This window comes from Melanotaenia boesemani, chromosome 20, assembly GCF_017639745.1.
Source record: "Melanotaenia boesemani isolate fMelBoe1 chromosome 20, fMelBoe1.pri, whole genome shotgun sequence".
NCBI lineage: Eukaryota > Metazoa > Chordata > Actinopteri > Atheriniformes > Melanotaeniidae > Melanotaenia > Melanotaenia boesemani.
The window spans coordinates 21307692-21333936 of NC_055701.1; the positions used below are offsets into that span (position 1 = coordinate 21307692).

Below are 26245 nucleotides of genomic sequence, written 5' to 3' on the forward strand. Positions count from 1 at the left end.
TCACTCTTGAATAAATTTCTGTAGTGAAACATTTTGCAAACTTACACTACAGTTCAAAAGTTTGGGGTCACTTTGCCATGGGATCCAATAGGGAAGTGACCCCAAACTTTTGAACGGTAGTGTATATTTAGACAGATAATATACTTCATTTGCTATCAACAAATAAAATTTTGAAATAAACAAAAACATCACAGTTTTTATTCCCATAACGTTAATTATTGGCATAACGTCTGGGTTCGTAAGTTCTCAAGCTTGTGATCAATGCCAGATTTTAAAAGGCCAACTAAAACCCTATGATCCAAGTCATTTTAGCGTCACATAAAATATGTGGACTTGCTGAAGCAGAGGTTAGAAACAAAGATGACAGTTTCCATTGAGAGTAATAAATGTAAATGAGTAACAAAATACAAAAGATTACAAAGTTTAATTGTGCACCTGAGTTTTGTTCCAGTCTGAACTGGTGCATTAAAGCACCAGCTGATGGGTGATAAAGCACTGAAGGAACGGAGGACACCAGATATGAGCGGGTGTCTCAAGTGTGAAATACTACTGCCACCTTCAGGCCAACTATCACTTTACACATGAGGGTGTATAACGTCCACCAGGTGGCAGCATGATCTCAGGAAACATTAAGGACTGCTGAGGGACCAGCAGGAATAATTTGGATCTGTTGTGTTTATATTGTCGTGATACTGTGACTTATGTGATTAAAAATAACCTGACAACAGCAGGACTTTGACAGATAAATGTACCTATTTATTTGGATATTGAGGACATTAGTACCAAGAAGGCACAGACCCAAACTTCATTATAACAATTTTTTTTAAAACAACAAGGTGACAAAAACATTTAATTTTTCCTGCAGGATGATCCTTTCACAGAAAGGATTATGGACACAGACATACAGACTCTGTAAAGTGTAAGTATGACCATATACTGACGCCACAGAAGGAAGTGGGACATGGGTTATGACTGTATGGCTATGTACCTTAACACATTCTCTTTTAATATAAGAAACATTGTTCATCAAAATATTACTTGACTTTCATTCTAAGTTAATAACAGTGGTAGAAACAAGCAGTAAGAAATATAGAAGATGCTTTTAATTACACAGCAATATCAAATTCATGTATGTGTTATGTATTATTAAAAAAAAAAAACTTGTTCAGACACTTCAAGCTGACCTGGGAGGAGAAGAAAGCTCATACTGTTATAACTGACTTTGGCAACTGAGAGCGAACAGTTTGGGTTTTAAGTTTCTTTTTTTTTCTGCTAACCAGAAACCTTGTGGGGAACAGCCTTGTGGTACATGTGAACAGACTAACGACGCTCATCTCATGTGTGAGATAAATTTGTTAGCCTAGCTTAGCATAAAGACTGGACATAAGAGGCTAGCGTGTCCAAACCCACCAACCAGAACATCTGAAGCTCTAAAAATTAACAGCTTTAAAAAGTCTGTGAAATAGTTGAGATATTTTAAAGTGTGGACAGATGGGAGGATCAAGGTTAAAAATGTTGAGCTGTTTTCACACGCGTAGCAGCCCTGGTGTCTTCTGGAGCACATTTGCGAAAGTAAGAACCTCCTCATTTAAAATGTGAAAAAAACGACACCTTTTTTATTCATTTGCTAAATTTTTAGACACCTATAAGGCTCGTGGTTATGTGGTTTAACCCCATAAACAGTTTCAGAGTGAGGCGAGACAGCCACCTATCTGTGTTGGACATATCCAGATTACACCAAATACAAAAATGCTCCACTGTAAAATATTTATCAGGTTCTGGATTTGTGCAAAATAGTTCAAATCACCAGAAATAATGTTTCCGAGCTCTTCAACCACATTACAGACATTTATGTAATGTCTGATATTTAATATTTATTTGAGAATTTTGAGTCAGATTTTGTGTTTTCTGTTTGCCAAGTTACATCGTGTTGGCATATTTACTGGGAATTTAATCTGTAACATTTGGCACAAGAGTGAATACGTCTGAATATTTAATTGTTTGCAAAACTTTTCAAAAACAAGTCAAAATGCCATCTAAATGAAATATTAGTAAAATTGTTTTTACCTCAGTCTTTTAAATAAAATTATCTTTAAAAAACTATGCCATTATTAATTAAAAAACAAAGATAATCAAACATTTAAAGCCTCAATTGTGGCACTTTAATTATTTGTTCTTTTAACCTGCAACATCTTCCCTTTGTAATGTGTACAAATGTGAGATGTGATCATTGAGTAACAGCTTATAACACAAGCAGTCGGCTTCTGCAGGCCTCAGTTCTGTTGAATTTTCTAGATCAGACCAGTTACTCTGGATGGTAGCGAAACTACTGACTCCCACATTTGATCGCTTATACGCAATGACACAGAATACTCGTTCAACAAACACAATTCATATAAAAATACATCTAAAAGACATATCTTGTATGATGATGTGAAATATTTAAAAATTTGAACAGATTTAATTTTTTTCCTTTTTTTAAATAGAGAAAAGAAAAGTAGGTGAGTAAAAGGTGTAAAATGTGCAGTTTGTTTTGGCTGGCAGCCAATCAGGCTCCATTTTGACTTTAGATTACACAGGAACTCATGTGGCCACAAACTTAACACAAGTCTCAACACGTAGGAACTCACTCAACCTCATTCCTCCAGGGAAACCTGGCCAGATTTCACAGGACTTAAGATGGCGTGAAGTCTGACTTTTTGATGTTTAAATTATGTAAAACTAGCTGGATCTGCAGAAGAGGTGTGCATTAAACGCTCAAAATAAAGCAGAGCATTAAATTCTGATGACTTGAAGCGTTAAAAATTGACTGATGTGAGGGTGTGTGATTGTCAATGCGAGCGTTTGGCATCTGCATAGTGTAGTGAAGGCACGACGGTTGTGTGTCCAGTCTGAGGAAAGTTAGCATACCAAACTTCCTGTTGAGGTAAAATGAAGTGGTAACAAAAAGAAAGAAAATCATGGGTCCGTCCTCCCCCTCAGTAAGATGTCCTGTTATGTGAACGTAGTAAGAGATGTTTCAGTTCATTTCCATTTCTTTTCTTTGGTTGCAGGTCAAGGGGGAGTTTGTCGGTTGCTTCCTCCACAGAAGATCTTTGAAATGTTCGTCATGTCTGTGCATGAGTCTGTCTGCTGTTCGTCTACATGTATGTACAGTCTCCTCATGACTTTGTAAAGCTGGCAAACACAAGGTGTGGCTGATAAAAACGAGTTGGAGAAGAAAGATTTAAATGAACATGAAGATGACACGATCCCTTTAGTTTCCTTTGACACAGGGGAGCAGTTCAGGTTATATTAAAAAAACACAGACTCTCTTAAGCCGTGTGCTCTTTCTTAGAATTCCTATTTCAGCCTGAATCCTCCATGTCTGTTTGCAATGTGTTAAACGTCTCAGGTGGTACGTGAAGGGCGAGCCTTCTTGTCGCCACTTCACTCATGGCTGCTGTCAAACTGCACCTGTAGCGCCTCTCTCGTTCCCTGAGGCCTGAGACAACTCCACATCTGACAAAGGGGGGGGGGGAGCGAACGCTTCACCGTGTGGCCGCCTCATCTCTGCCTCTGTCACACCACGAACTCGGGCACCTCTTCGTTGGTCAGGTCCAGAGAGAAGTACTTGTTGGTCCTCTTGATGGGAAACGGGTGCTGCTCGCCGAGCATGCCTGCCCGCTGATCGGCCAGGCCCTGGTACCCGCTGCTGTCGCTCAGCTCTTCAGCGCAGCCGAATGTGTAGCTGTGGGCGGTGTCCTGGCAGAGCTCCGCCCACTGCTGGCAGTCCTTCTGGTAGAGCCGGATGTCGTCCAGTGACTGGCTGTGGCGGTCTGTTGAAGACTGAGGCTTACTGCATGCAGATGTCTGTAGACGGAAAGCAAAAAATCAAACGCTATGAAAAACACTGCAGTCTTTACTTTTATTAACTATTGTGGTTTATTTTGTGGCAAGCAAAACTTTTCTCTTTTGTGAGCAAAACTTTGCTGACAGTTTGAGGTTTCTGAGATTGTTCCAAAAGTAGGAACAAAACCACCTCAGGACCTCTTCATAAAAATCTGCAACGCAGACAGAAACCTGAACAAGATGGAGAAACCTCAGACTCAGAAAGAAGCTCTGGTTATCTCTAAATTTAGCTGGACTGAGCAGAGGGCACCCTTATGTAAAACTGGAAAAAGATGTAGTAAATTATTGTATTATATAAAAGTGAATAAAACCCAGGAATTAAAGCTGAAATACCTGTGGTAGAGACTCAATACTCTGTCCTCTCATCTTGACGACGGTCTCGGAGGAACTGGATGTGGAGGAGCTGACATCTTTTACAATCAGTCCTTGGAAAAAAAAAAGAAAGAAAAGGTTTCAGTGACAGCGCTCCTCATCCTCCCACAGCTCCCTCAGCTCAGTGTGGGAAGTGGAAGCCCACAGAAAAAATAATCCTGTGTTTTCTGTTCCCTGCTGCTGTTTTCATGCTTTACTCTCAGGTTAAACATAACTAGTTTAATTATAGGTTGACAGAGCAGAACCTACCTGAGTATCCATTAGTTTGATCAGGTGACATTGTCAGCATGTCCTCAGTTATATGGATACACAGTTCCTGGTCCAAAGCCATCTCATGAAGCTCTTCGTAATCTTTGGGGTCGTCCACCAGCATCTCAATCTCTGGAGGAACAAAAGTTATTAGAAATGTAATTTTAACTAACTTTTACTGTAAGAGAAACACATAATTAGTAATCTGCAAAGTTTTTACTGTCTTTTAAACCACAATTCCCAGAAATCCCCTTGCTGACCCATCAATGTGCTCGCTATCATCTGCTGATGACAAATTCTTTCTTTTTGGATTCAGTGAATCATAAATTCAACCACATCAGATCTCCGCTCTCACCGTCATCATCAAGGATGCGCTCCTTTCCGCTGCTCTCGATGCCGGAGGTGTGCGAGCTCCCGTGGCTGGTTGTGGAAGAGCTGCAGGTTCGTAGGGGCCTGTGTGGGGCCTGACCCGGGGCCCTGAAGCTGTCCGTTTCAATGCCTGATGTGTGTGAGCTGCCATGGCTGGTGGTGGAGTGGCGAGACAGACGTTTGTGATGGGACATGCTGCCTGCACTGCTGCCGCTGGCCCGGGAACGCTTGTCCAGCTGGTCCATGTCGAGTTCGAGGGCGTCGCTGATGTACGACTCCCGGTACTGCTTCTTCTCTGGAGGCAGACAAACATGGAAAAATGTTGAATGCAACTCTGAACCAAGACTTAAGAGTAAGCTTTAAGTCTTTTGTGCTCTGAAATTTTGCACAGAAGATGAGACGAAATCAATACCTTCGTTCTCCTCCAGTCGACGAACCTGTTTGAGAACAGGCTGCAGGTTCATGTAGAGACGGTGGCTGTTGCTGAGCAGCTGCAGGAGGTGGCGAGAGCGCATGGGGCAGCCGGTGTAGTAGATGAGTTTACGAGCTGAGGGCAGACCATCAGGAAGGATTTCAAACTTCTTCCCCTGAGAGAGTGGAAGGAGGGGAAAGAAAGACAGGACATCATCTTAATGTTGATTACAAGACTCTGTGATTTACAGCAGTCAATATTAAAATATTATGACATAGGAATGTGGATCTGAAATTACAATTAAATGCCAGGGAGGCCTGAAGGGAAACATCAGCGAGTGAGCAAAAAGTCTGTTCTTAAAAAATGTTTTCTGTTGCCAAACACAAAACAACAATCAGTGGATTGTTGTTTGTTCTCCATTTTCTTGTGCAGAAACAACATTTTTAAGTTGGTTTGATTATCTTCCAGGGAAAGGACATGTTGGCTGGATGCATGGAAAAACTAAAATGGTGGGCTTGAGCTTTCTCCCGCGCCTTTTGGCTGTGGCTCGGCCCAAAAACAGCTGTCTTTGGTGTCAGCAGGGTTGCTTCCAACACACGTCTAAACATTTCTGTATTTCAAAAAGCAAAGCTTGGCTTAAATTTTCATTTCTGACCACAAAACTGAGCTGCACTTTATTTATTAATGCCTTCTGAAAGAGAGCAGCTGAAAAGGACAATCATGGACAATCAGCTTTGTATCTTTGGGTAATGAGTTCATAAAACCTAATTAACAGCTCTTTTGACATTGGCTTCCAATAAAAGTGCCTTTTCTCTGGGTAGAGCTATGCTTGGGGCAGAAAGATTTCCACTTGAAATCCCTGTAACAGCAGAAAAACTATGGGTGGGAAACTGCAAGAGAAATTATCTTCCACTACTGAAGTTGAATATATCTTTAACCTCAAAGTGCCCCTGTACAGCTCATAGAGGCCAGCAGCAAAACAAAGACGGAGTCAGACTGGGCAGCTGCCATGTGTGAATGAAAGAAACTGCTTTTTTTTTTTGTTTTATTTATTTATTGTTTTTCAGCAGACATTAATAAATGAGAAAAATAATTCTTTTTGGTTTTAAACCTATGTGTGCACACAAAACATGGTTCTCTTCGGGCCAGTATCCTGGTTCAAATGAAATGTTCTGTCCGAGCCTCTTAACGACCCATTATTTGAGTCAGATGTGTTGAAGCAGGGAAACATCAAAAACCTGCAGGACACTGGCTCAAGAGGTCTGGAGTTGGTGATCCCTGGTGTGGATGAATACATAGAAAAGGGTGTGCAAAGATCTTTATGGGATGTTTTATGGGTTTTTATGGATGTTTTTTTAATTTCCACACAGGAATGATACAATATAGTAATGTCTGAAAACCAAACAGCAATGAACTTATCATCTACAGATCTGTTCAAGAATCATGTAAAAATTAAGTTTAAAGCTTAATTACATGAAATATTACAAGTCTGGAGAAGAAATGGAGGAATTTTTAAAGATAAGCATGTAGTTTGGCCTAGACAGGATAAAATCAGCTTCCATGTTGGTGGTAACTGTTCAGGGCCATTGCAGTAGGCTGGTGTCGAGTGGCAGGCTATTAAAAGCTCCTCAGAAGCCACTTTAGAAAAGTTTCTTGTTTCATCCAGCACACACGATCAGACCTTAGAAAGTCACTGAACAAATTTCCTCATCGGGACCTCTTCAACAGGCCACACACATAGAAAACTCCAGCATCAGCATGGGGCTGTTATCCAACTATCCCTCAACAAGGCCTACACCAATCAAAGCACTGGTGAGCCAGAAGCCAAGATCCAACACTGCAGGCCATGAGGGGAATTACGTCATTTCAGCCTTCAGAGGCAGCAGATTGAAGTCTCACAGGTCCAAGACAAACATAAACAAAAAGTATTCACTTAGAACAACGTTCTAAAGAAGAAAGCAGAAAACAAACCCTCTTTTGAACTCTGATGCCAAATGTGATCTCAAATCATTCCAAGGGCTAAAAGTCAGAACTGAAAATCCCTTCAAAACCGTCATAACATCTGGTGTTTATTGACCCATGCGGCCCTCTGCTGCTGCAGCAGTGGTGGCAGCGGTGCTAGTTGACGTGACTCGTGGGTGGAGTGGAGGAGAGAGCCTGTTATTCAGGAGAAGGGTGGGACAGGGCGACGAGAAGCTCTTCGAGTCCACAGTGAAACCACAGCCACGCCACTGCTCCTTTGCTCTTGCAGCGTTTCTCACAGCAGACGGAGAAAAAAAACCACAGAATAAAACAAAATGAGGAAAACAGGATGTCTCTACTCTGAGCTGGGTGGCAGACACAACAGTTGGTTGGGTCAAAATTAGCCTAAACGTCTTGCACCAACATCTTCAATGTTCCAGGACAACAAAAACATTTTCTCAGACACCACACAGGCTGTTAGGAATAAAAAAAAAGGCTACAAAATTTACAATTAAAATGAGCCCATTTCCATGCAGCAGCAGTGATGAGCAGTAATAACCTCCCTGGATTGTGATGAAAAGACGACTAGCAAAAATCATGAGGCCATTGGAGTGAAACAGATATATAGTAAGCTTCTCTCTGCCTCCCTGCGATAACAGAAACCTCATAGAATTAAGTGACTGCTGCGCTCAGCTTAACAACAAGCTGACTCAGAGCCGAGATGAGAAGATTTAACAGGATTTCCTTTAAGGGGCAAAAGCGCATCCGAGGTAATTAATAAAATGGATGTAGCAAGACATGCTTATCATAAAGAAATTCCTGCTGCTGATTACATTAAATATGTATGTAGAATACAGTAGTGTGCGTGTGCATGTGTGTTTGTGCAAGGAAAGTCTTTCAAAATCCCTGATTAGTTCCAGAGGACTTGGAGGCTCAGATAAAACAGCAGTGTGGCGAGAAGAAGCCATGCGTCAAAATTTCCACAATCCTGAGCAGGAGTTGGGTTTTACAAACATCTCTATAAGTCAGAAGGTGCTTGGGTTTCATTGTTGGAGAAAAAAACAAACAACAGACCATCAGGGATCCATGTTTGGATGGTGCATCTGACTTACCACAAACACCAGTTTCCCCACGTTGGTCCAGGGGAAGTCGTACAACAGCTGCCTCACGGAGCCCACGTTCTGCAGCACGGAAACAGAAGAAGGTGGATGTTTTTAAAACTGGTTAAAAAATACAAAAACAGAAACAACACTGCTTTCACATACAACCTCAGTCTGTCCCACTTTGTTTAAAGAAACAGGGAAACCGACAGAAAAAACTTTTTAAAAAGACTTCTCTTAAAATAAACAATAACAAATACATTTTAAAAAATTAGTGAGCGACATCTTCCCAGACATGATAAACAATCCTAGAGATTAGTGATTCTTGACAAAGAGCTCTGTCTTGGTCCTCCTGTATGTCCACCACTGCTGCCTTTGTTTTCTGAAACTACTCCTTTCAATGAATTTAACAAAAGCAGCGTATCCTATGACGCCACTCTCTGGCGACATTATACAATCTAGTTTCTTTGCTTCTTATGTGTCAAGGAAAAATGGAAACCCAGATGATAACAAGGTTAAAACTCTGAAATAAGTATTATTGTTAAAAGTAGTAAAAGTACATCCCAATTACTGACTAAGAAACTGTACCTGAAATATTTGGATTCCACGTAAAGTCAGTCCCAACGTGAGCGACGCTTCAATTTCCTTTTTGTCCTGTTAAAAGAGACAAAAATCAGATAAGCATAAAATTCATCAGAAGACTAAATCTAATTTGCAATTTGTCCTCTCATATTAACGAGATTCAAAATTTCTTACCTTGTAGAGCCTGTAGTAGTGCACTGTGACGTCATCAAGCTGGGCGCACTCCTTAATGTACTTAAGGTGTGCTTCTGAAGCTGTGAGAGCGAACTGGTCTTTGTGCATGTTCGGGATATGCCTCAGGATGTATTCACGGCCACGCTTAGCTATCACCTGAGCAGGGAGAGAAACAAAGGGACCCATCAGGCTTGGCTACTCTGACACTGTACAGATTCATTACAGCAGAAAGGCAGTGGAGGCTGCCAATCAGGCCAGTGAAGTTGCCTGCCGCAGGGCGAACAGTGTGGAGAAGTTGAATGAGAGCCAGAGGCTGGAACCAGAAACACACACTAAGCTTTGCAGTAAAGATTTTGTAAGTTTGTAAGCTTTCCAAGCAGCAGCTAAATCTGAGGGAGATTTACTTTAGGGTAGTAAACATTGTTCAATTTCAAACAATTTCCTGTTACTGCTGGTTTCAAGCGCGATAAAGAAGCAGGGAGCTAATCACAGGAAGCGGAGGGCAATCAGACGGGTGTGGCTGTCAGAGGGGTGGTGGCAGTGGGACCGTGTTGCCCGAATAACAACGTTCACCGAGGCAAGATTTAAAAAAAGAAACTGTGTGCCACTTCCAGGGACAAAAATAAATTTGATGTCCCAGTTCTCATTATCCCTCGTGCTCAGATGTGGAGGTATGGCTAAGTGTTTGGTCATCTTGATTAATGAAGGTCGCTCCGCATACAGTACACACTGCAGACCAAGATACTCTACACTGGCTTGTGGCCTAAAAATGTACTTTCAGCTTCTCAGTCAGTGACACAGCAATTTATTTCTTGTCTGCTTTAGTTTGGACCTTCTTAAACTACTGACGATGCACAAGGACATTCACTTTGACATACTGGTACATAAGACAGATTTGCTAAAGAGAAATGTACCAGCCTGAAGATCTAAAATATGAATGTTTTTATTCTACTACCACATTTAAACATTATTCATTTTGTTAAATAGCTGCCTATAATAAAATAATGTGAGGTATTTATGTAAGAAAATCTATATGTCAGGCTTAATTTGTGATAGAAGTGAAAGCTGTTATCATGTGGAGAAGAATAGTGAAGCCATATGAGGTTTGGTGTGAACAGGAAGCTAACATAATGTGCAGGATGGTGGTCATACAGGCGATTAGCCACATACGGTATGTGTTAGATACACTCACCCACTGGGGGAAGTAGGCTTCGGGTTCAAAGTACTTTCCAAAGTGCTTGTTGCGTTTGAAGTTGCCGAGATCGGCCTGAAGAGCAAAGGCTGCGAGGAGGAAGTAGGCCTCCTCTCTTTGGATGCACTGCGAGAGCAGCACTTGTTTCCTCAGGTGCCAGTAGTAGTAGTACCTGGCTACCCGGTCGCTGCAGGACGAACAGAGGAACAGAGCACATTTAAAAAGCTTTGAGGATAACTGGAGCTTAACTGAATGATGTTAGTACAGACTCATTACATGAACAAACAGCTGAGAAGCGTTACTGACCTGATCAGCCTCCCATTTTCCACGTAATACTGTGCTCTGAAGTGAATGATCATTGGAGGCCCAAACTGGTCAATGCCCTGGAAAATATACAGGTGGGAGGACTTGTTTATTTAGCACAAACAGCAGCACGTTACATTTCTAACAGACAATAATAAGATCAAGTGTAAGGAGAGTGAGACGTATGAAAGAGGAGGAGGCCAGAGATCATGCTCTTCTGTTTTCATTATGTTCATTGATTTATTCCTTGTCTTGCAATTCTCTAATAACAAGTGTAATACAGAAACAAGTCTGAAAACAATTAAGCCCAAAAAGAATGTGATTTGAAAGCAAATATCTCTGGATTCAGAGGAGATTTAAACATTTACATGACCATCACCAGCAGAAAAAAGTTTACTTCTTATGTTGTGTAATAATACTGGTAAATCTTATGAGCAAATTCAGTATATCAATATTTTCCATCTATATACATCTGCCTTCCGCTTATGTTTGAAAAAAATGTAAAGACTTAACCTCAGATGGGATCTAAAGGGAAAAAATAAGTCAAACGTGAGGAAATAAGATTAGATGAGAAGATCATAACAGGTTTCATACTAGCGTGTTTAAATATGGATACCTTGTTTAAAGGCTGGTAAGAAACACCTAGACTGGACAGGCCAACAGTTTGACCTCCAGGAGGCTTATTGTCACAGTGAGGTTGCCAGGTGTGATGCAGAAAATAAAACCTGTAGACTCTGCATACTTTCAGTAATATGTCATGTTCTAAAGTTACAACACTGTGCAGCCCTGTGTGCTGTTTAGATGCACTTTAGCTGTCTCTCACCCATCATACCGTGCCATCTGGCTGGTGTGTGGCACAAATTCATTTGCAGCAAGACAATAACCCAAACACCCAGAAAAAGTTTGTAACACCTTTTTGTAGCAGATGTTATGACCCTAGTCATAACTGACATTAACATCTTGTGTGATTCATTCACAAGTAGTTGGCAAAAAAATGCATCAGTTTGCAGTGCCATACAGGACCAGTTCTGCAAAGGTGTGTCAGCATGGGCATAAATGTGGGTGCTGAGCTCAGTGCACAACTGGAACTGACCGATCTGCAATTACCTCTGAGTTAAATATTGTTTTGGTACCACTGCCCAACTGGTAATGAGCATATTTTCAAAAGAGATTTCTGTTTTAGTGCGCAGCTAATAATAGCAGTGAGTATCTGATCCAGGGCAGGACTCTGCCAAATGTGTTCGCTTTCACTGACATGTAGCCGGGTTCCTGCAAAGTGGCCCAGTACACATTCATGGACACTAAAAGAATGAGGCCACAGATGACCCAGAACACCTGAGAGTACAGTCTGGCTGCTGAGAGCTCAAAATGTTTTCAGTATGTTTGATACTTGAAGATGTCCACTTGATTGACTAACTGCAGGTGTATGTTAATATAAGGTGAGGAGACTGTAAATCCACAGACAAACAGCACTGGCCATACCTGTCAAGTAACTTTAACTAAGTTCTGGTCAAAAGATAAAAATATTTTCTTTATTCTTCTTTTAGAGATGAAAAACTCTACCTATCTGACACTAAATTTTATAAAACAATCTGAATCTCATATGTGTTATGTGTCCTCGGCTAAACAAGTGACTAAAGTTGATCAGAGCATCACATCTTACCTTGCTGGCTTCTTTCTTCCATTCTTTGGGGCAATACTTGGACAGTTTCTGATCCAACTCCATGTAGATGTGTTCATTATCTGTGTGGACACACACGTTTAACTCGATTATTCTTTGTCACCAGTTTGTGCATGTTTACAGCTTGATATATAAGTGCCTTTATGTGCAATGTGCACAGGGAAAGCCTCTTGGAATGAGCCTCAGAGAAATCACATCAGCACTTTCTTTTGTATTCTGAGCCTTTGGTGTTTCTTCTCATTTCTCCACCTCTCCCTGTGATGTCTTTATCTGCTGCTGAAGTGACATCTTTCATGATCTGACATCCCCGTTTCTATTTACCAAACAACTGAAAAGCAAACAGCACATGAGGAGCAGGAGCAGAGACTTTCTGACGGATTGTCAACACATATTTTCATCAACTCTGGAAGGATTACAAAAATGCAAATATAGAAGAATTTGCTTTCCTACTTTTAATGAAGTTAAAGATTAAGATAAGCCTGCAATGATAAAACATTCAGACTCAATGAAACAGAATAAAATCTTCCTTGTATTTACTCTTGCTAGATAAATCTGAAAGTGGGTCTGGTGTGGTGTGGATGCTCTGGTTGGGAGGACAGTGGATGACACACAGAGAGTGGGTGGCCTCTGTTTGCCTTGGGGATTTCACGCTGTTCAGAAAAGAACTCCAGGAATGTCCCACAATCAGACCCATTGGCTCCTGTGAAATGACCTGCAGCGTCCTTATTGGCTCATCTGGAGGCTGGTAGTCTAGTCTGAAAACACTGCCTTAGCAAGCCGCTCTCTCCTTGCAGCTGCCTACAGCTGTCACCTGTTGTCTGTCCCACCAAAGCACAGACACAGTGAGTCAGTCCATACACACCACTTTTGTCAGGCTTCGTCATCGTCAAAAACAATCTAAGCCTTTGCATACAATGGGAGGCAGTCAAGACGAGGATAACTATTATTTGATCATTTAGCTTAAAATATTTGATAATAATTAACAAAACAAGAAATTTATTGCCTAAATGAGTTTGTGAGATGTATGCACGTCTTACTCTGAATGACGCTGAGCCCAAAAAGGTGACAGTCCTTCAGCCTGAGGAGGTCACACACCTGGACTAACAGTTCTTGGCACAAAGTCTTCACCTGAAGTTGAAATTTAAAGAAAAGAAAAACATTTTATAACATTGACATTAATACAAATAAACAACCAGAAATAAATAGACACATACAACCAGGCTGCTTATGCCTAGTAATTATTTAACAATGTTATCAACTAATTATCTGACTCGTGGAGGCCTAAATTTAGCGCTATGATGCTGTTTACCAGTCTACAGAAAATTGCATATAAATTAGTACAAACTGACTGAGTATAAACTAAACATCTGTTACATTTTTCACTGAATTTAAGATGTTTCTGAAACATAAATAACCGATTTTAAGCCAAAGAAAAAGTACTTCAACAGGCTTATTCACTTTGCTGGTGTTAGCACATACACTGCAATCAAAGAAAAACAGCTAACTTGGCTAGGCTACATCTTGTTTTTAAATACACACAAAAGTCAACTCTACATTTTTTTTACTCACATTGACAATAATGTTGAGAGTATCATCATTGGGCAAAAAGACACAGACACAGCGGCGGTCCTGCATGGTTTTGTTGTTGTGGAAGTTCAGTTTGTTCATCTTTGTGTGGCTGGGAGAGTACAGGCCTCTTTGCCTGCCAGCCGAGGTTCTGGGCCCTTTGACGACCCACCTCCACCACTGCAGGCACTAACACAACCTGCCCAGTCACTGCAGTCCTGCTTCAGCTGCAGTCCAGTACAGACACAGGTGTGGGCTCAGCAGGCCAAGCAGCACTCACAAGACAGGGCATGAGAGCCCAAGCTGCAGTCAACCACTGGGGAGGACAAAGAGGACAAAGTACTTCATGTTAGCTCATTCTGTTGTATTTCATATACAAGTTTTAAAGATATGCTGTGCTATTTCACAAGGAAGCAATAGCTGTGTGGAAGGCTTATAAAAATGAGTTTTTAAAGGGGCAAATGTACCAGAAAATGTCTTCATGTATAGGAAAAATAAAAGACAAACAACATAAGGAAGTTTTCCTGTTTATGTCTATGAATATGTGACATCATTTCAGGGGAATGTCAGTGACTTCAGTGAAATGTGTGAGTTTGGAGAGGAAATGATGAAACATAATAACGGTGTAGAGGAAACACTGACCGGGTGACTCACACCCAAAACCAAAAAACTTAAACTATCATTCGTAACAGAAAGCTTTTATCATCGTCCGACTGTTTTATTAACACATAAGAACCTAGTTGTTGATCTTGATTTAAGGGTTATTTAAAAGCAACAAACACTGCATTAAAAATAAAGAAAGAAAGAAATCAAGTACTACCACATTAGCTGAAAGCAGCTGCTGATAAAACCAGATGAGTGGGTTAGGATGTTGACTTGGTGTCTTACTTTGCGGTCCCTGTAAGCCAAACAGTTCCACATTTTCCTTCTGGCAGCACTTCTGTCAACACGTTCAGCTGTCAAGATGCTTCTGGCTGCTTGACTTGCTGAAATATTCTACATCTACTGGAATCCCAACACAGGAGTTAAACTAAAGCTTTGTCAGACTAACAACATATTGTTACAGGAGTCTAAGTTGCAATGGATTGACCATGTGTTTAAGAACTGTAACACCATCTGACACCTAAACCTTCACAGGTTTTATGTTTCTACTTGTGAATAGTGTATTCACCTTGGTGAGTATAAACACACCCACAGCTGTACCTGCTGTCCTGTGAGCAGCATGTACCTCACAGCTTGAGGATGTGAGACCTTCAGCTGGTGTGAAATTTCTCAGACCAGACAAAAGAAAGTTAAAGAACAATTAGTTCAGATTATCACTACTTCCTGTTGAAGGTCCTTGAAGCTGTGTTGTCATTAAACAGAGAGCATGGGTATAAAGCAGAATCACAATACAGTGGAAAACAATTAGTTTAAAAAAGGAAAGTTTTCAGAGAATTAAGGATTTATTCACAAAGACTCATTTCTGTAAGTCATTGTACCAACACATAAAGAAAAATGAGTACTCCTACAGCATTTTAAAGACAAAAAATAGAGATTCTAACATCAGTGGTACTATTTTAACTCACTTAATTGTAGCTGAAATTGCCCTGAAATTACTCACTGAACTGATAATGGCAAACAACATCCTGAAGTGCAGAGTTAGAAAATAATTTTTCATCTGAGAAGCCAGTCAGCACTCCTAATGTCAACATCTTACACTGCTTTGTTTCTGCAAAGCCAAGGAGCATTGTGGGAATGGGGTCATAAATACACATACTGTTGACATACAAGCTCAGTTCTCATTAAATCTGGATGTTGGATGCTCAGCATAGCAGTGTCTGCTGATGAACTCCTTGTGCTGCTGCTGACCTTGATTAGACACATCACTACTGCACTGCATACACATATGTACTCAAAAATAGAGGCACATGGACATAATAAGCATTCACAGCACATAAACAAACTGATGCGCTTCAGCCAAGGATGTTTGTGAGGTGGTACTACAGAACCGCAAAGCTGTGTGACGGTAGAGGGGGTTAATTAGTGGCGGACCCATCTAAGTGGACCACTTGCTTCAACACCTGCTTCCCATCCAGAGTGGTAAAAAGTCATTTCCACACACCAGGAAAATTCTAAAAAATGTGTTGAGAATTAAACTTTAATATGCTGTTCACACAAGCACAACAATGTGAGAACATCTCTGCTGGATACAGCGATTTTTATCAGCCTGCTTGCGAAAATACTCTAAAGATGTACCTGATGTACGTTATGGAAAAACAAAAGATTGGCTTTGCAGGTCTAGTAGTCATTGATGCACAATTAATAAGAAGAGAAAAACCTTTACATCTTTGTGAAATCTAAGCTAGAATTTTACGTGATGCAAGAGGTTAACATAGGTTAAAATTCAATTGCGTTTAAATTTACATTGATGTCAATGTAAAGCATGAGACATTTTCAGTCAGTGTACCTCTCAGCACACTCCAGTTCACTAGCTGGCAGTAAAGCACTTCTAAGCTGGTTGCTAACCATCAAGAAAAACCAAAAGGAAAAAAATACAATGATCTGCCAGCAGACTGAGGATGGAAAATGAGCGGAAACACGAGTGAATGGATATAGCTGAAGAGAGCCACAACAACGTGGGTGAGACAGGAACTGAGCTCAAAGTTGAAAAGAAGACTCCACTATTCAGTAACATGAAAGTGTTTGGATTCAGTAAAAAATGATGAAGATTAATCCAATGTGCAACCTTTGCCATCAGTTGGTAAACAACAAAAGAGGAAACACGCCAATTTGTTTAATCACTTGAAAAGGTATTAGCCCAGTGAATACACTGAAAGTATTATAATGTGGTCCAATGCGGCTCGGCGTAACAGCTCTTGTGGTCAAAGAGTCAAAAAGAAAAACATCTCATCAAATGACAACGAAGTGAAGAAATTACAACACCAGTTTCAAATTACATAGCAAAAGACATGGCTTCCTTTGCATCCATGAGTATGAGTAAGGCCCACCTCCGGTGAGGGGATAAAAGATCAATGTCTATATCTGTATTCATGGTTTATACAGGATTCTAGACAGGACTTTGCTTACACACGAACAGCTTTCTTTATTTACACAGATGTTATGAGGTCACATCAGACAACGGACAAGTGATAATGGATGCGAGAGAAACTGAGGTTCAACCAGCTCACCATAAGCAAATTAAATTAAGATTGTTGATTGCTGTAGAAGACATGACAAAATGGCTTATGACTGGCCTACTTAGGCTCCAAGTTTCCGGAGCCAGATTAAATTAGCCATATTTCCATTCATTTCCAAAGAGAATTTGACACAAACCTTGTAAATGTTCCTTCATAGAAAATGCCATCAGCAAGTGGAGGAACAATGTAGGCTACACCGAGCATGGTTGTTCAACAGCTCAAGAGCTCCTCATCTGGAGCAAAACTTTGAAAGTGAAAACAACAAACTAGTTCATCAATAATGTGTTTAGGCCTGTCCAGGGTGGACCTGACCTGTGACAGCTGGGATTTGCTTCAACCCTCTAGCAACCCTGAGTAGGATAAAGCAGGTGCTCATTTGCCAAACTGCTGAATTTTGAATGCCAATGCTGATGTTAGTGATGTAGGTAACTCATACACAACTGCATAAAATCAGTCTGTTGTCAAATCTACTTTACAGCAAAAGGGGGCGTCCATCATTACATAAAAACATTCATTTTCTTACATTCTTTGGAGAAGGAGGGTGCTGGGTAAAGGAACTGCCTCTTTTACTGCAGTGCAAAGTTTGATGCAATTTTAAAGTCCATCTAAAGCAACATCCACACAAAAGAACAGCCAACTGAGCTTCCTCCTCCCTTTCAGTCAGGGACAGGGATTCTGTCAACGTGGCAAACTGGAGTCAGGCATGACACTGTCTCCTATGTAGGGATACACAGACAGGACTTCTGTCACAGCTACACCTCTTGTTTTCTCATTCTTTCCCTCCACTGACATCATCTAAGAAGATGTCCAAAGCTGGAGAAACAGAGGGACGCAGGATAGTAAAGGAAAAGAAAAACTTCCTTCGCTTGGAAAAGGAAGAGCAGACCCACTGACGGAGGCTGTCATCAGACTGATTTAATGATAGCTTAACGTACAGCATGTCAAAGCTTAAGGAAATGAAGAGAAGAGGGTGGGTAAACACAGCAAAGAGCGAGCCAGCAGGAGGGAGAGCGATGGAGTGAGGCAGCACTCAGAGCTTAGGCATGAAAAAAGAAAAAAAAAACTGCTGCAGTCAGGAAAATTCCTCACTAACATCTGCTTCTCATTCCAACAATGGCGGCCTTTGATTCCTGATGCACACAACACGCTGCACCGACAACGTCTCCATGTGCCCAAAATCCTCTGACGGAGTCCTGAAACATGAACAGCACACATGTCCTGGGACATTCACAATCTGGAGCTAAACAATGCTGAGCAGAAACTTAGCTAACTCGCGTCTCCTTTCCAGCCATCATGAGAACGTTATGCACAACTTTTAAGAGGCTTAAAAATAAAACAATTATTTATCTAATGTACAGGTAATCACCACCTGGTCTGACAAGTGTTTTTTTAGGTTAGCATAGGCTCACACAAAGTATAAAACCAGTTTCCACTCTTCTAAAAAAGATATTTTGCCTTGATTTTTTAATGAACTCCTACTTAGCAGGGGAAAAAAGATCAACTTATGTTTCTACATTTCTTTACACTTTTTCTTACAGGTACAACAATCTTTATAGTGGGATGTGCATAAAGCAACCTTCACACAGCAAAACATCCTTGTTTCATGGGCTCCCGATGCTGACACAAGCTGTCCCTACAGAAAAATATACAGATTTCCTTTAAAAGAGGCCTAACTTCTATGCTACAACTTAATTTTCCCACTCGGTTTCATGCCAAGATATCAGTTTATTCAACTTTTGAGAAATATTGCTGAGATGTCATTCGAGAGAGTCCTGGCCTGGGCATCTTTGCTGCATATTAACCCGCCCCCCCCGCCCTCAAATAAAGGCCACTATAGCCCAAAAAAAAGAAATGTTGCAGAGCTGACAGGTATCTTAAATCACATGTTGGCATCACATCCTAATAGCAAGACCCCTCTTCTCTGTTCTGATCAACCTGCTAATGAACTTAATTGAGTACTGAGTTTTAGGGAAACAACTGGAAAAAGCACCTTGGTAGGTGATAAGCTTGATCACCATAACGACTCTTGTGGATTCTAGCTGGCTTCTCAGCTGAATATAGCAGTGAACAAATGACTGACTATAACGTAAACATGTTTAGCTGCTCTTCATCAGTAATTGAATGCTCTGTGTATAACCATTAAGCCTAATAATGTGCTGTTTGAGACACCAATTCCCAGGGTCCCCCAACCACAGCACCATCTCACAGATATTTGTATGTTGACTGTTAGAAATCCTTGTGTTTTTCCACTCGGCTTGAAGGAGGATTAAAAATCTGACTCTGGCTCTGAGTTAATCTAAACGTTTGAGAAACCACTCATTAAATGTTGATGATATTTAGGATGGGAATCATAGTAATTATCCACAACACTAACAGACCCAGCTCCAGAGAACAATTTATTTCTCCACAGAAAATACAGTCTACACAATTCCTCATCAATGATGTGTGAGGTAAATTCTTGGGTGTTCTCTTTGATGAAATGTCATGGTCGTAAACTACAATAAAGACAGGCCTGTACACAGCATGGTACTGTACTGCTGTTATATAATTTGCTGAGAAAAGTCAAGGAATAGATGGCAAGTGGCTTCAGGCTTAACTACGCACATATAAAATAGTTTTTAGTATTCAGCACATTTACTTGAGTTCACAAAATAAGTAATTCTCCATGCAAATAATCATTTAGGTGTAGAATTTAACTTTAGCTTATATCCAATGTCTAAGATTTATTCTGGATTTAGATACAGCAGATTCTTAACCCTTGGAGCCAGAGTGGCATGGATCCAAGCCAAAACAGCAATGCATGCAAAGCATAAAGAAAAACAGGAAAATACTTGGTTGTATGCACACTCCACCTGTAGATGTCAAAGCCAACATCGAGCACAAAACTCTTAGCTTTGGTTTGACACCTTATGCCACATATAACAAAGCACATGACACATTTAAAGTATGCAAAGTTTGCATTTGCATCATTGCTAGACATGGAAAAGACAAATGTAAAGATTGTTTTTAGTCATAGAAACAGAAAAACAGCATTGTCTGCCACTCTATGGATAATAAAGAATACACACATCTACTGACAGGAATATTTGATTTAGTGGTGACAACTGCACACAAAACATCAGATATCATAGAGGACATAATGTTTAGATGATGCAAAAATAGCCGGTCCGCCTTATCGGATGGAAAAATAGGTTTCCCTCAGCGATCTAAGGGTTAACAACCCTCACTGGTCTGAAACAAATGTGGTTTCGAAATATAATCGGCTTTAATTCAGACTATTGACATTGTAATTCAGATCAATAAACATAAGAAAACAGCATTTTTACAGCTTTTACGTGTTGTGTTACAAAGTGAAAACTCAAGGCAGTGAAGCTAACTGGTCTTTGTGAACGTTCCTCTATTCAGTTTTCTTTTTAACGAATAAAAAGCTATTTAAACTGCACTTATGTGAACAAACAAATATAAAATTAATTTACTAACAGAATTGCCAACTAAAACACTTCTTTATACAAAAAGCAAACAGACTTTTTCAAAAACAGTGGTGCACCAACTTCACTAAACTAATTAAATCTTTTATAACTGGATAGTACATCTTCCACATTTTCCAGCTATGATCTGAGGGCTGCAATTAAAGAACAACCAACTATTTCTAATAATCACAAATTCCTCAGATACTTATACTATTTAATGTTTTTTTTTTTATAGGAATTCTGCAGTTGGCCGTACCCACAGTGGAACTAAAGCCACAATTATGCTAGCAGCTTTGGTGATTGTGCAAGTGAAGCATGATGTCAGCACAGCAAGCATAAGTGCCCTAAGGCACACTGGACTACAGTCTTCATCCCAGACAGTGGGTGTACACCATCATACCACAGAAATAGCTCTAAAAGAAAGCATAAAGGAAATGTTTTATGCATACACAAACATTAACTACAGTTTTACTTTAAAGCATTATTTTGATGTCTTTGTAACATTTGCAATAATTGCACCTTTTCAGGTTTTGAAGTGTCACATAGTTGCTATATTGATGGACCCATGCACACAATTGATCAGTGCAGCTCTTCCTGCTTTTTAAATGCATGGGTAAAATACCAAAAGGTGCATGACACCAAAATGCTCAGCATGCTAGGTACAGTGATATCAGTTTTAACACAAACTGTGTTTGCAAGTTCAAGAGCAAGGAGCATGAACTATTGTGTAAGTCTCAACAGTATACCTGCCAGTACTGCAGAGACAACTGAAGCAAGACTGGATGCTAGAGAAGGAATAACTTGTGTTATCTATTCATTGCTCCATTACCAAAATTATACATAAGCTGAATTATTTTTCACACCATGTTAGATTTGACTGGGAGGCTTGTAAAGTAGGGAGCATATAGAATATGATGCTAAAACATGTGTATATTTTTTAAGTTATTTTAGGTTAGGTTATCCAAACACTTGACTAAACACTTGACCAGAGGGTATAAAGGTGTTGAAATGAAGCAAGGTGGCTCTTCCGTCTTAAAAAAAATATTAGCAATATAAACTTTTAAATCTGTAGACGATTTCATAATTTTAAACAAAAGTAAAAATGTTAATTTTACAGGAATCCACCTTTTCCTCACCTTAATACCAACATGGAATTTATGAGCCCTTTTCTTTAAGGTAGGACAATGAAAACCGAGGCAGCAACGGCTGTCTGAATCCTCGGTGAGATACAGCTTCAGTGTGCCTGCCTTTATGGAAAAATTACATCAACATTCATAGCATCTGGCATCCATGTGGCTCTGAGCAAAGACTGGGAACACACACACACACACACACACACATATCTCAAAGTACCCAGACATGTTACAACAGAGTCAGCAGTCGCTCCCTTCCCTCCCCGCCCAACATTCAGGTTTGGACTCTGCATGAGTAACCCCATCTAAACTAGCAATCGCAGTGCATCACACCACAGGGACATAAACCCGGCCATTATGTATGCTCGAAATAGTGCAAGCAACATTGAAAAATGAGAGCTAAATTTAAAAAAAAAAAGGGCATTAATTACAACAAACCTCAACCAAACCCGGTTGTTTTATGTTGAAGCTCCTTCGTTTTGGTTGAAAGAAAAATGTCTGAGCAGATGATCTGTTTTGATGATCTGATAATCTGTATCCTGTGTGAAGGTTGGGTCACGGGACTGTCTTCGGTTATATATACTGTCACACCTGAGAAGAGTCACAAGGCTGAAAAGTGCACGCCATGTTTTACCATGAAGCAAGTTTGTGAAATATTTTATGAAGCGGTCAAAAGAGTGTTACAACACTCCTCTCGCATTTCATTTTTGACCAACATCAAAAGGCTCTACTGGAAATTACTTGCATGAAAATATAAAGTTAATGTGAAAGATGACATGTTAACATAAAATTTAAACAATGCTGCTAAACAAATATTTGAACTCAGTGTCTCGTGTTATCAACCAATACGTTGCCCTAGGTCTCAGTAACATATTTGAATACAACTAATCCTACCAAAATAAACAAAACATCCTACAGGAAACACTAAGAGCTGCAGCGAGAAGCATGTGAAATAAGCTGATAATATCCTCAGGGGATGGCAGCAGGTTAAATCTCTCTGGGTCCACTTCCTTGAAAAGACTCAAGCTTCACCAAGGAGGCCAAGCAAGCAGAAGGAAAAAACACAATCTGGGGAAAGGGGACAAAAGCAGACAGTTGCAGGAAAAGCTAACCCATTTTTACTCTATCTCCTTGGTGCACCTGAGACATGGATATGAGAAGTCATGCAACATCAGTAAGCAGTAAGATCAAGGTTTGTGCTGTTTGCTGTGCAGCACATAAGGTCAGTCAAAACACATGAAAGGTATGACCTCCCAAAAAATTTGGATATAAACTTTCTTAAGATGCATGGTGTGAATCCTTAAGCAGCTACATGGATTACATAGCGTGCAGTGATATTAATAGAGAGCCCACGGCACCTATATAGCTTACACTAAAGGAATTTGACTGTGTACACACCTTCATATCATACACGTTGGGCAGATAAGACATGAAATAGCACGGTAAGAGATAGAATTTCTCATGCTTTTTGGTAACAACAGTAATCTCATCTTTTCTCATGGAGCTGTGGAGAGCTTATCTATCGGTCATCCTGCCCTGAGACTCAAAATGCTGTTTCTCCTTCACATAATCTTCCAGCCTCAATGACAAAGGCAGAGTAAGAGAGACGTTGGAAGAGAATTTATACACCAGCTTCTGATATGACATGGAAATATCCTCTCAACTTATATCAGGTTTCCCTTCACAACTTTGCATTGTGAAGGCATTTTATGTAAACTGTATGTAACAGGTCATTTCCACTTGAAAGTGTACAGCAACAGGCTCTTCTTCAGGTCAGGTACTCTACTTGACAGATTTAGTATTCACCGCAGAGTTTTGGCATCAGAATATGCTGGCCTGAAGGCTAAGGATATAGCTGAGCTTTGAGATGCTTAGTTTAATACAGGGGAGATCTCTGCTTTGTTAAAAAAAACAGATCCAACATTTGCTGTCTTATTTTTTATGAAAATACAAACTAACCTGAATATTAAAGAGTCCAGAGTAAGACTGGACAGTTAATCTATTATTCACATTAGGATTTAATGGGTTTGCCTTGTGCAATGATGGTTCTTCCCTTATACATTTGAAAAGACTCATCTAAATGAGTCAGGGCACACACATACTGAGCATTTTGCTCACAGGTTTCCTTTGTGCTTCCTATTTAAGCCCTGTTCTTCCTGTGCAGACAGCACCTGCACCATCTCTCCCCCAATCACCAACTTTACTCTGTTACACCACCAAGCCTAGTTTTTCTTCCTTCCTCCCTTTCAGCTGGAGCAGAGCCACAGACAGCAGGTTTGCAATTGGGGAATGAGCCACACCAGGAGATTAACCTGCCATTATATGTACTGGATGAGTTTCAAGAGTTAATGTGGGATCCCCTGACTTCAATTATTGACTATGATTTCTCTTGAAGTGAGGCAAAGAAGTGACCGTTTGATTTTAAACCATTTATACCAAACTTGATGGATCGAAACAGCGGTAACAACTTTAAATGAACTACAAACAGAAATAAAACAGAAATAAAACATGAGCATCTCCTCCCTGTATTTGTTCTGGCCCCCTCTCTGGTCTAATATTAAACAGAGGGGAAATTGTTGACATTCCTGGGTACAAAGAAAACATAGTTAGAATTTCCTTTAAAAAAAAAAAGTCTATTTTTTTTATACTTGTAACACCAAATAGCGACATGATATAAAGATAAATCTGTCCGTTTAATCTCTGACAGCCACACTTTATCTTTGGGCACCACGGTGCTGTAATTACACAGCTACAGCGATTTCCACATCGTTGTATTATTTACTATTCAAATAAATACTTATAAGGATTAAGACACCAAGTCCAACCGACATATCCGCTTCTAAATGAACACACTAAGTTGGTTTTCGGATAAGGTTGTTACAAAAACAGTAGGGCTTGAGCTTCAGCAAATATTTAGGATCAATTATCGCACTTATTGGCCGTTTCTGCTTAACACATTACGGAGAAGAGTAAAATTATACCCACATTTCAGGGCAGCATTCCTTGTGAAATATCCTGGCAGCATCACTGTCTAAGCGGCAACCCAAGCCATCTTTCTTGACTGTATCCTGGGACATAATCTGTTTAAAACACTTGTTTTAGCTTATAGAAAATATCAAATATGTTAAATAAACAGACAGAGTATCATTCTTTTAAAATCTTTAAGTTAACTTGGCCTATTAAGACGCCAGTCCTGCTAGCAACCGTTTACACCGCAAAAATCCCTCGTGTGAAGAAATAAACGCGTAAAAATGCATTTAAAGTATCGCCTCAGCAAAGTAAAACTTACCTATATGTAATAAAACAATTTATTCCCGATAAGACGGTTAATCCAAACACAGTTTGTCGACAACGGCAGAATGGATATCCACACTTTAGAGAGACTTCAACTAGTTTCGGAAAAGAGTCGTCTTTCGGCCGCCTCCGTTGAGAGCCACTCTGTCCCTGCTGGAGTTGAGCATAGGAATACATGTGCGGTTCGTGGAAGCGGGAAGAGGAGGGTCCGGGAGTTACAGTGACATTTTTCGCTTATTTTAATCAATATCATACGCAAGTTTTAACACAAGAAAAACATGCTACTACCTGTAAGTAATGTCAGTAAAATAATTAGTGTCAATTTATGCGTGATAACGTGCAGTATCGCCACGATGTTATTACGGTTCCCCCCTCACAGCATCCCGACTTGGTTTCGCCCAAGGCTTCCTTTCATTCCATTCCTTCCAACTGCGCAGAGCTAGATCTGCTGCAGTAAATTTGGAAGCGGTGGCAGTGAGAAATGGCAACAGCGCTCGTATTAAGAGTACTCAGAAAAGTTTTTAGATGTAGGACGGTTTATTATTAAGGATGGATAACCAACACGCTTTCATAAGCCTTCTCTCACAATCACATTTAGTAACTGTGATAAATCTTTCCACAAGGATAAGGCAAGGATACAGATACCCAAAAATGTGACTTCCATTGGACTAAAACGAACAAAGCGACTTTCAGCTTAGTGGCTAGTCAAATCCACTTATATGTGGATGTTAAAACGCATTGAACTGAATAGTTTAGATTAATTAAAAGCAACAACAAAAATTATAGAATGCACAGCATTGTCGCAAATTTAAACATTAGGGACTTCCAATCGGTGTTGATTTATAGTAAATACGTGCTTCTAACATCAAATCTGAGTCAGAAGAAGAGCATGGAAGCAAAGAGAAATTGACTGAAAGCTGTGCTTTGTAAAATGATGATAGGCTAATTGTTTACATGCTTCATGTAAGCATGATTAACAGTAAAAATACACTCCATGCTTGACAAAATGTTCACTTTCAGGATGTCAGACAGTGAGGGAAGCCCTTCGTGAGGGAAGCCCCTCTTAGCTGACATGGTGACCTGTAATTAGTGCTCGGGGGCCCAGACTTCTTTCCAACTGCTTGTCAGAGAAAGAAATGAGTGGCAAACAGGAAGAGGGGTGCAGGAGTGTGTCTGGTCAAGCCTGGCTAAACCCCCTCTGGCCCAGACAGCACAGGCTTTGAAGTGACATCAGAAAGGCACCTGTGGACAACAAAGCTACCCAGAGACCATTATCTTCAGAAAAAAAGAAGAAGAAAAAAAATCTGTAGACTACA

At 40.2% G+C, this 26245-nt stretch overlaps 1 protein-coding gene across 1 annotated transcript; it reads right to left on the reverse strand.

The window, feature by feature from the left end:
* Window positions 1–471: 471 nt before the first annotated feature.
* Window positions 472–25061, reverse strand: frmd6 (FERM domain containing 6). Its single transcript, XM_041971971.1, has 14 exons — window positions 24925–25061; window positions 13857–14169; window positions 13325–13415; window positions 12270–12349; window positions 10610–10686; window positions 10304–10490; window positions 9112–9267; window positions 8944–9009; window positions 8368–8436; window positions 5294–5468; window positions 4868–5176; window positions 4513–4644; window positions 4225–4316; window positions 472–3852 (listed from the first exon to the last, which is right to left on the reverse strand). The coding sequence occupies exons 2-14, from the start codon at window positions 13953–13955 to the stop codon at window positions 3562–3564; spliced, it is 1824 nt and encodes a 607-aa protein (XP_041827905.1). The 5' UTR covers window positions 13956–14169; window positions 24925–25061; the 3' UTR covers window positions 472–3561.
* Between the last annotated feature and the right edge of the window lie 1184 nt (window positions 25062–26245).

Bases quoted from the DNA above. Each gene is read 5' to 3' on its own strand.
- frmd6 (XM_041971971.1), bottom strand. From the start codon at position 13,955: ATGAACAAACTGAACTTCCACAACAACAAAACCATGCAGGACCGCCGC. The intron at 13,416-13,856 runs GTGAGTAAAAAA...TTTCAACTTCAG, and splicing joins CTCTCAACATTATTGTCAAT to GTGAAGACTTTGTGCCAAGA. The intron at 3,853-4,224 runs GTATTTCAGCTT...TTCCGTCTACAG, and splicing joins GTATTGAGTCTCTACCACAG to ACATCTGCATGCAGTAAGCC.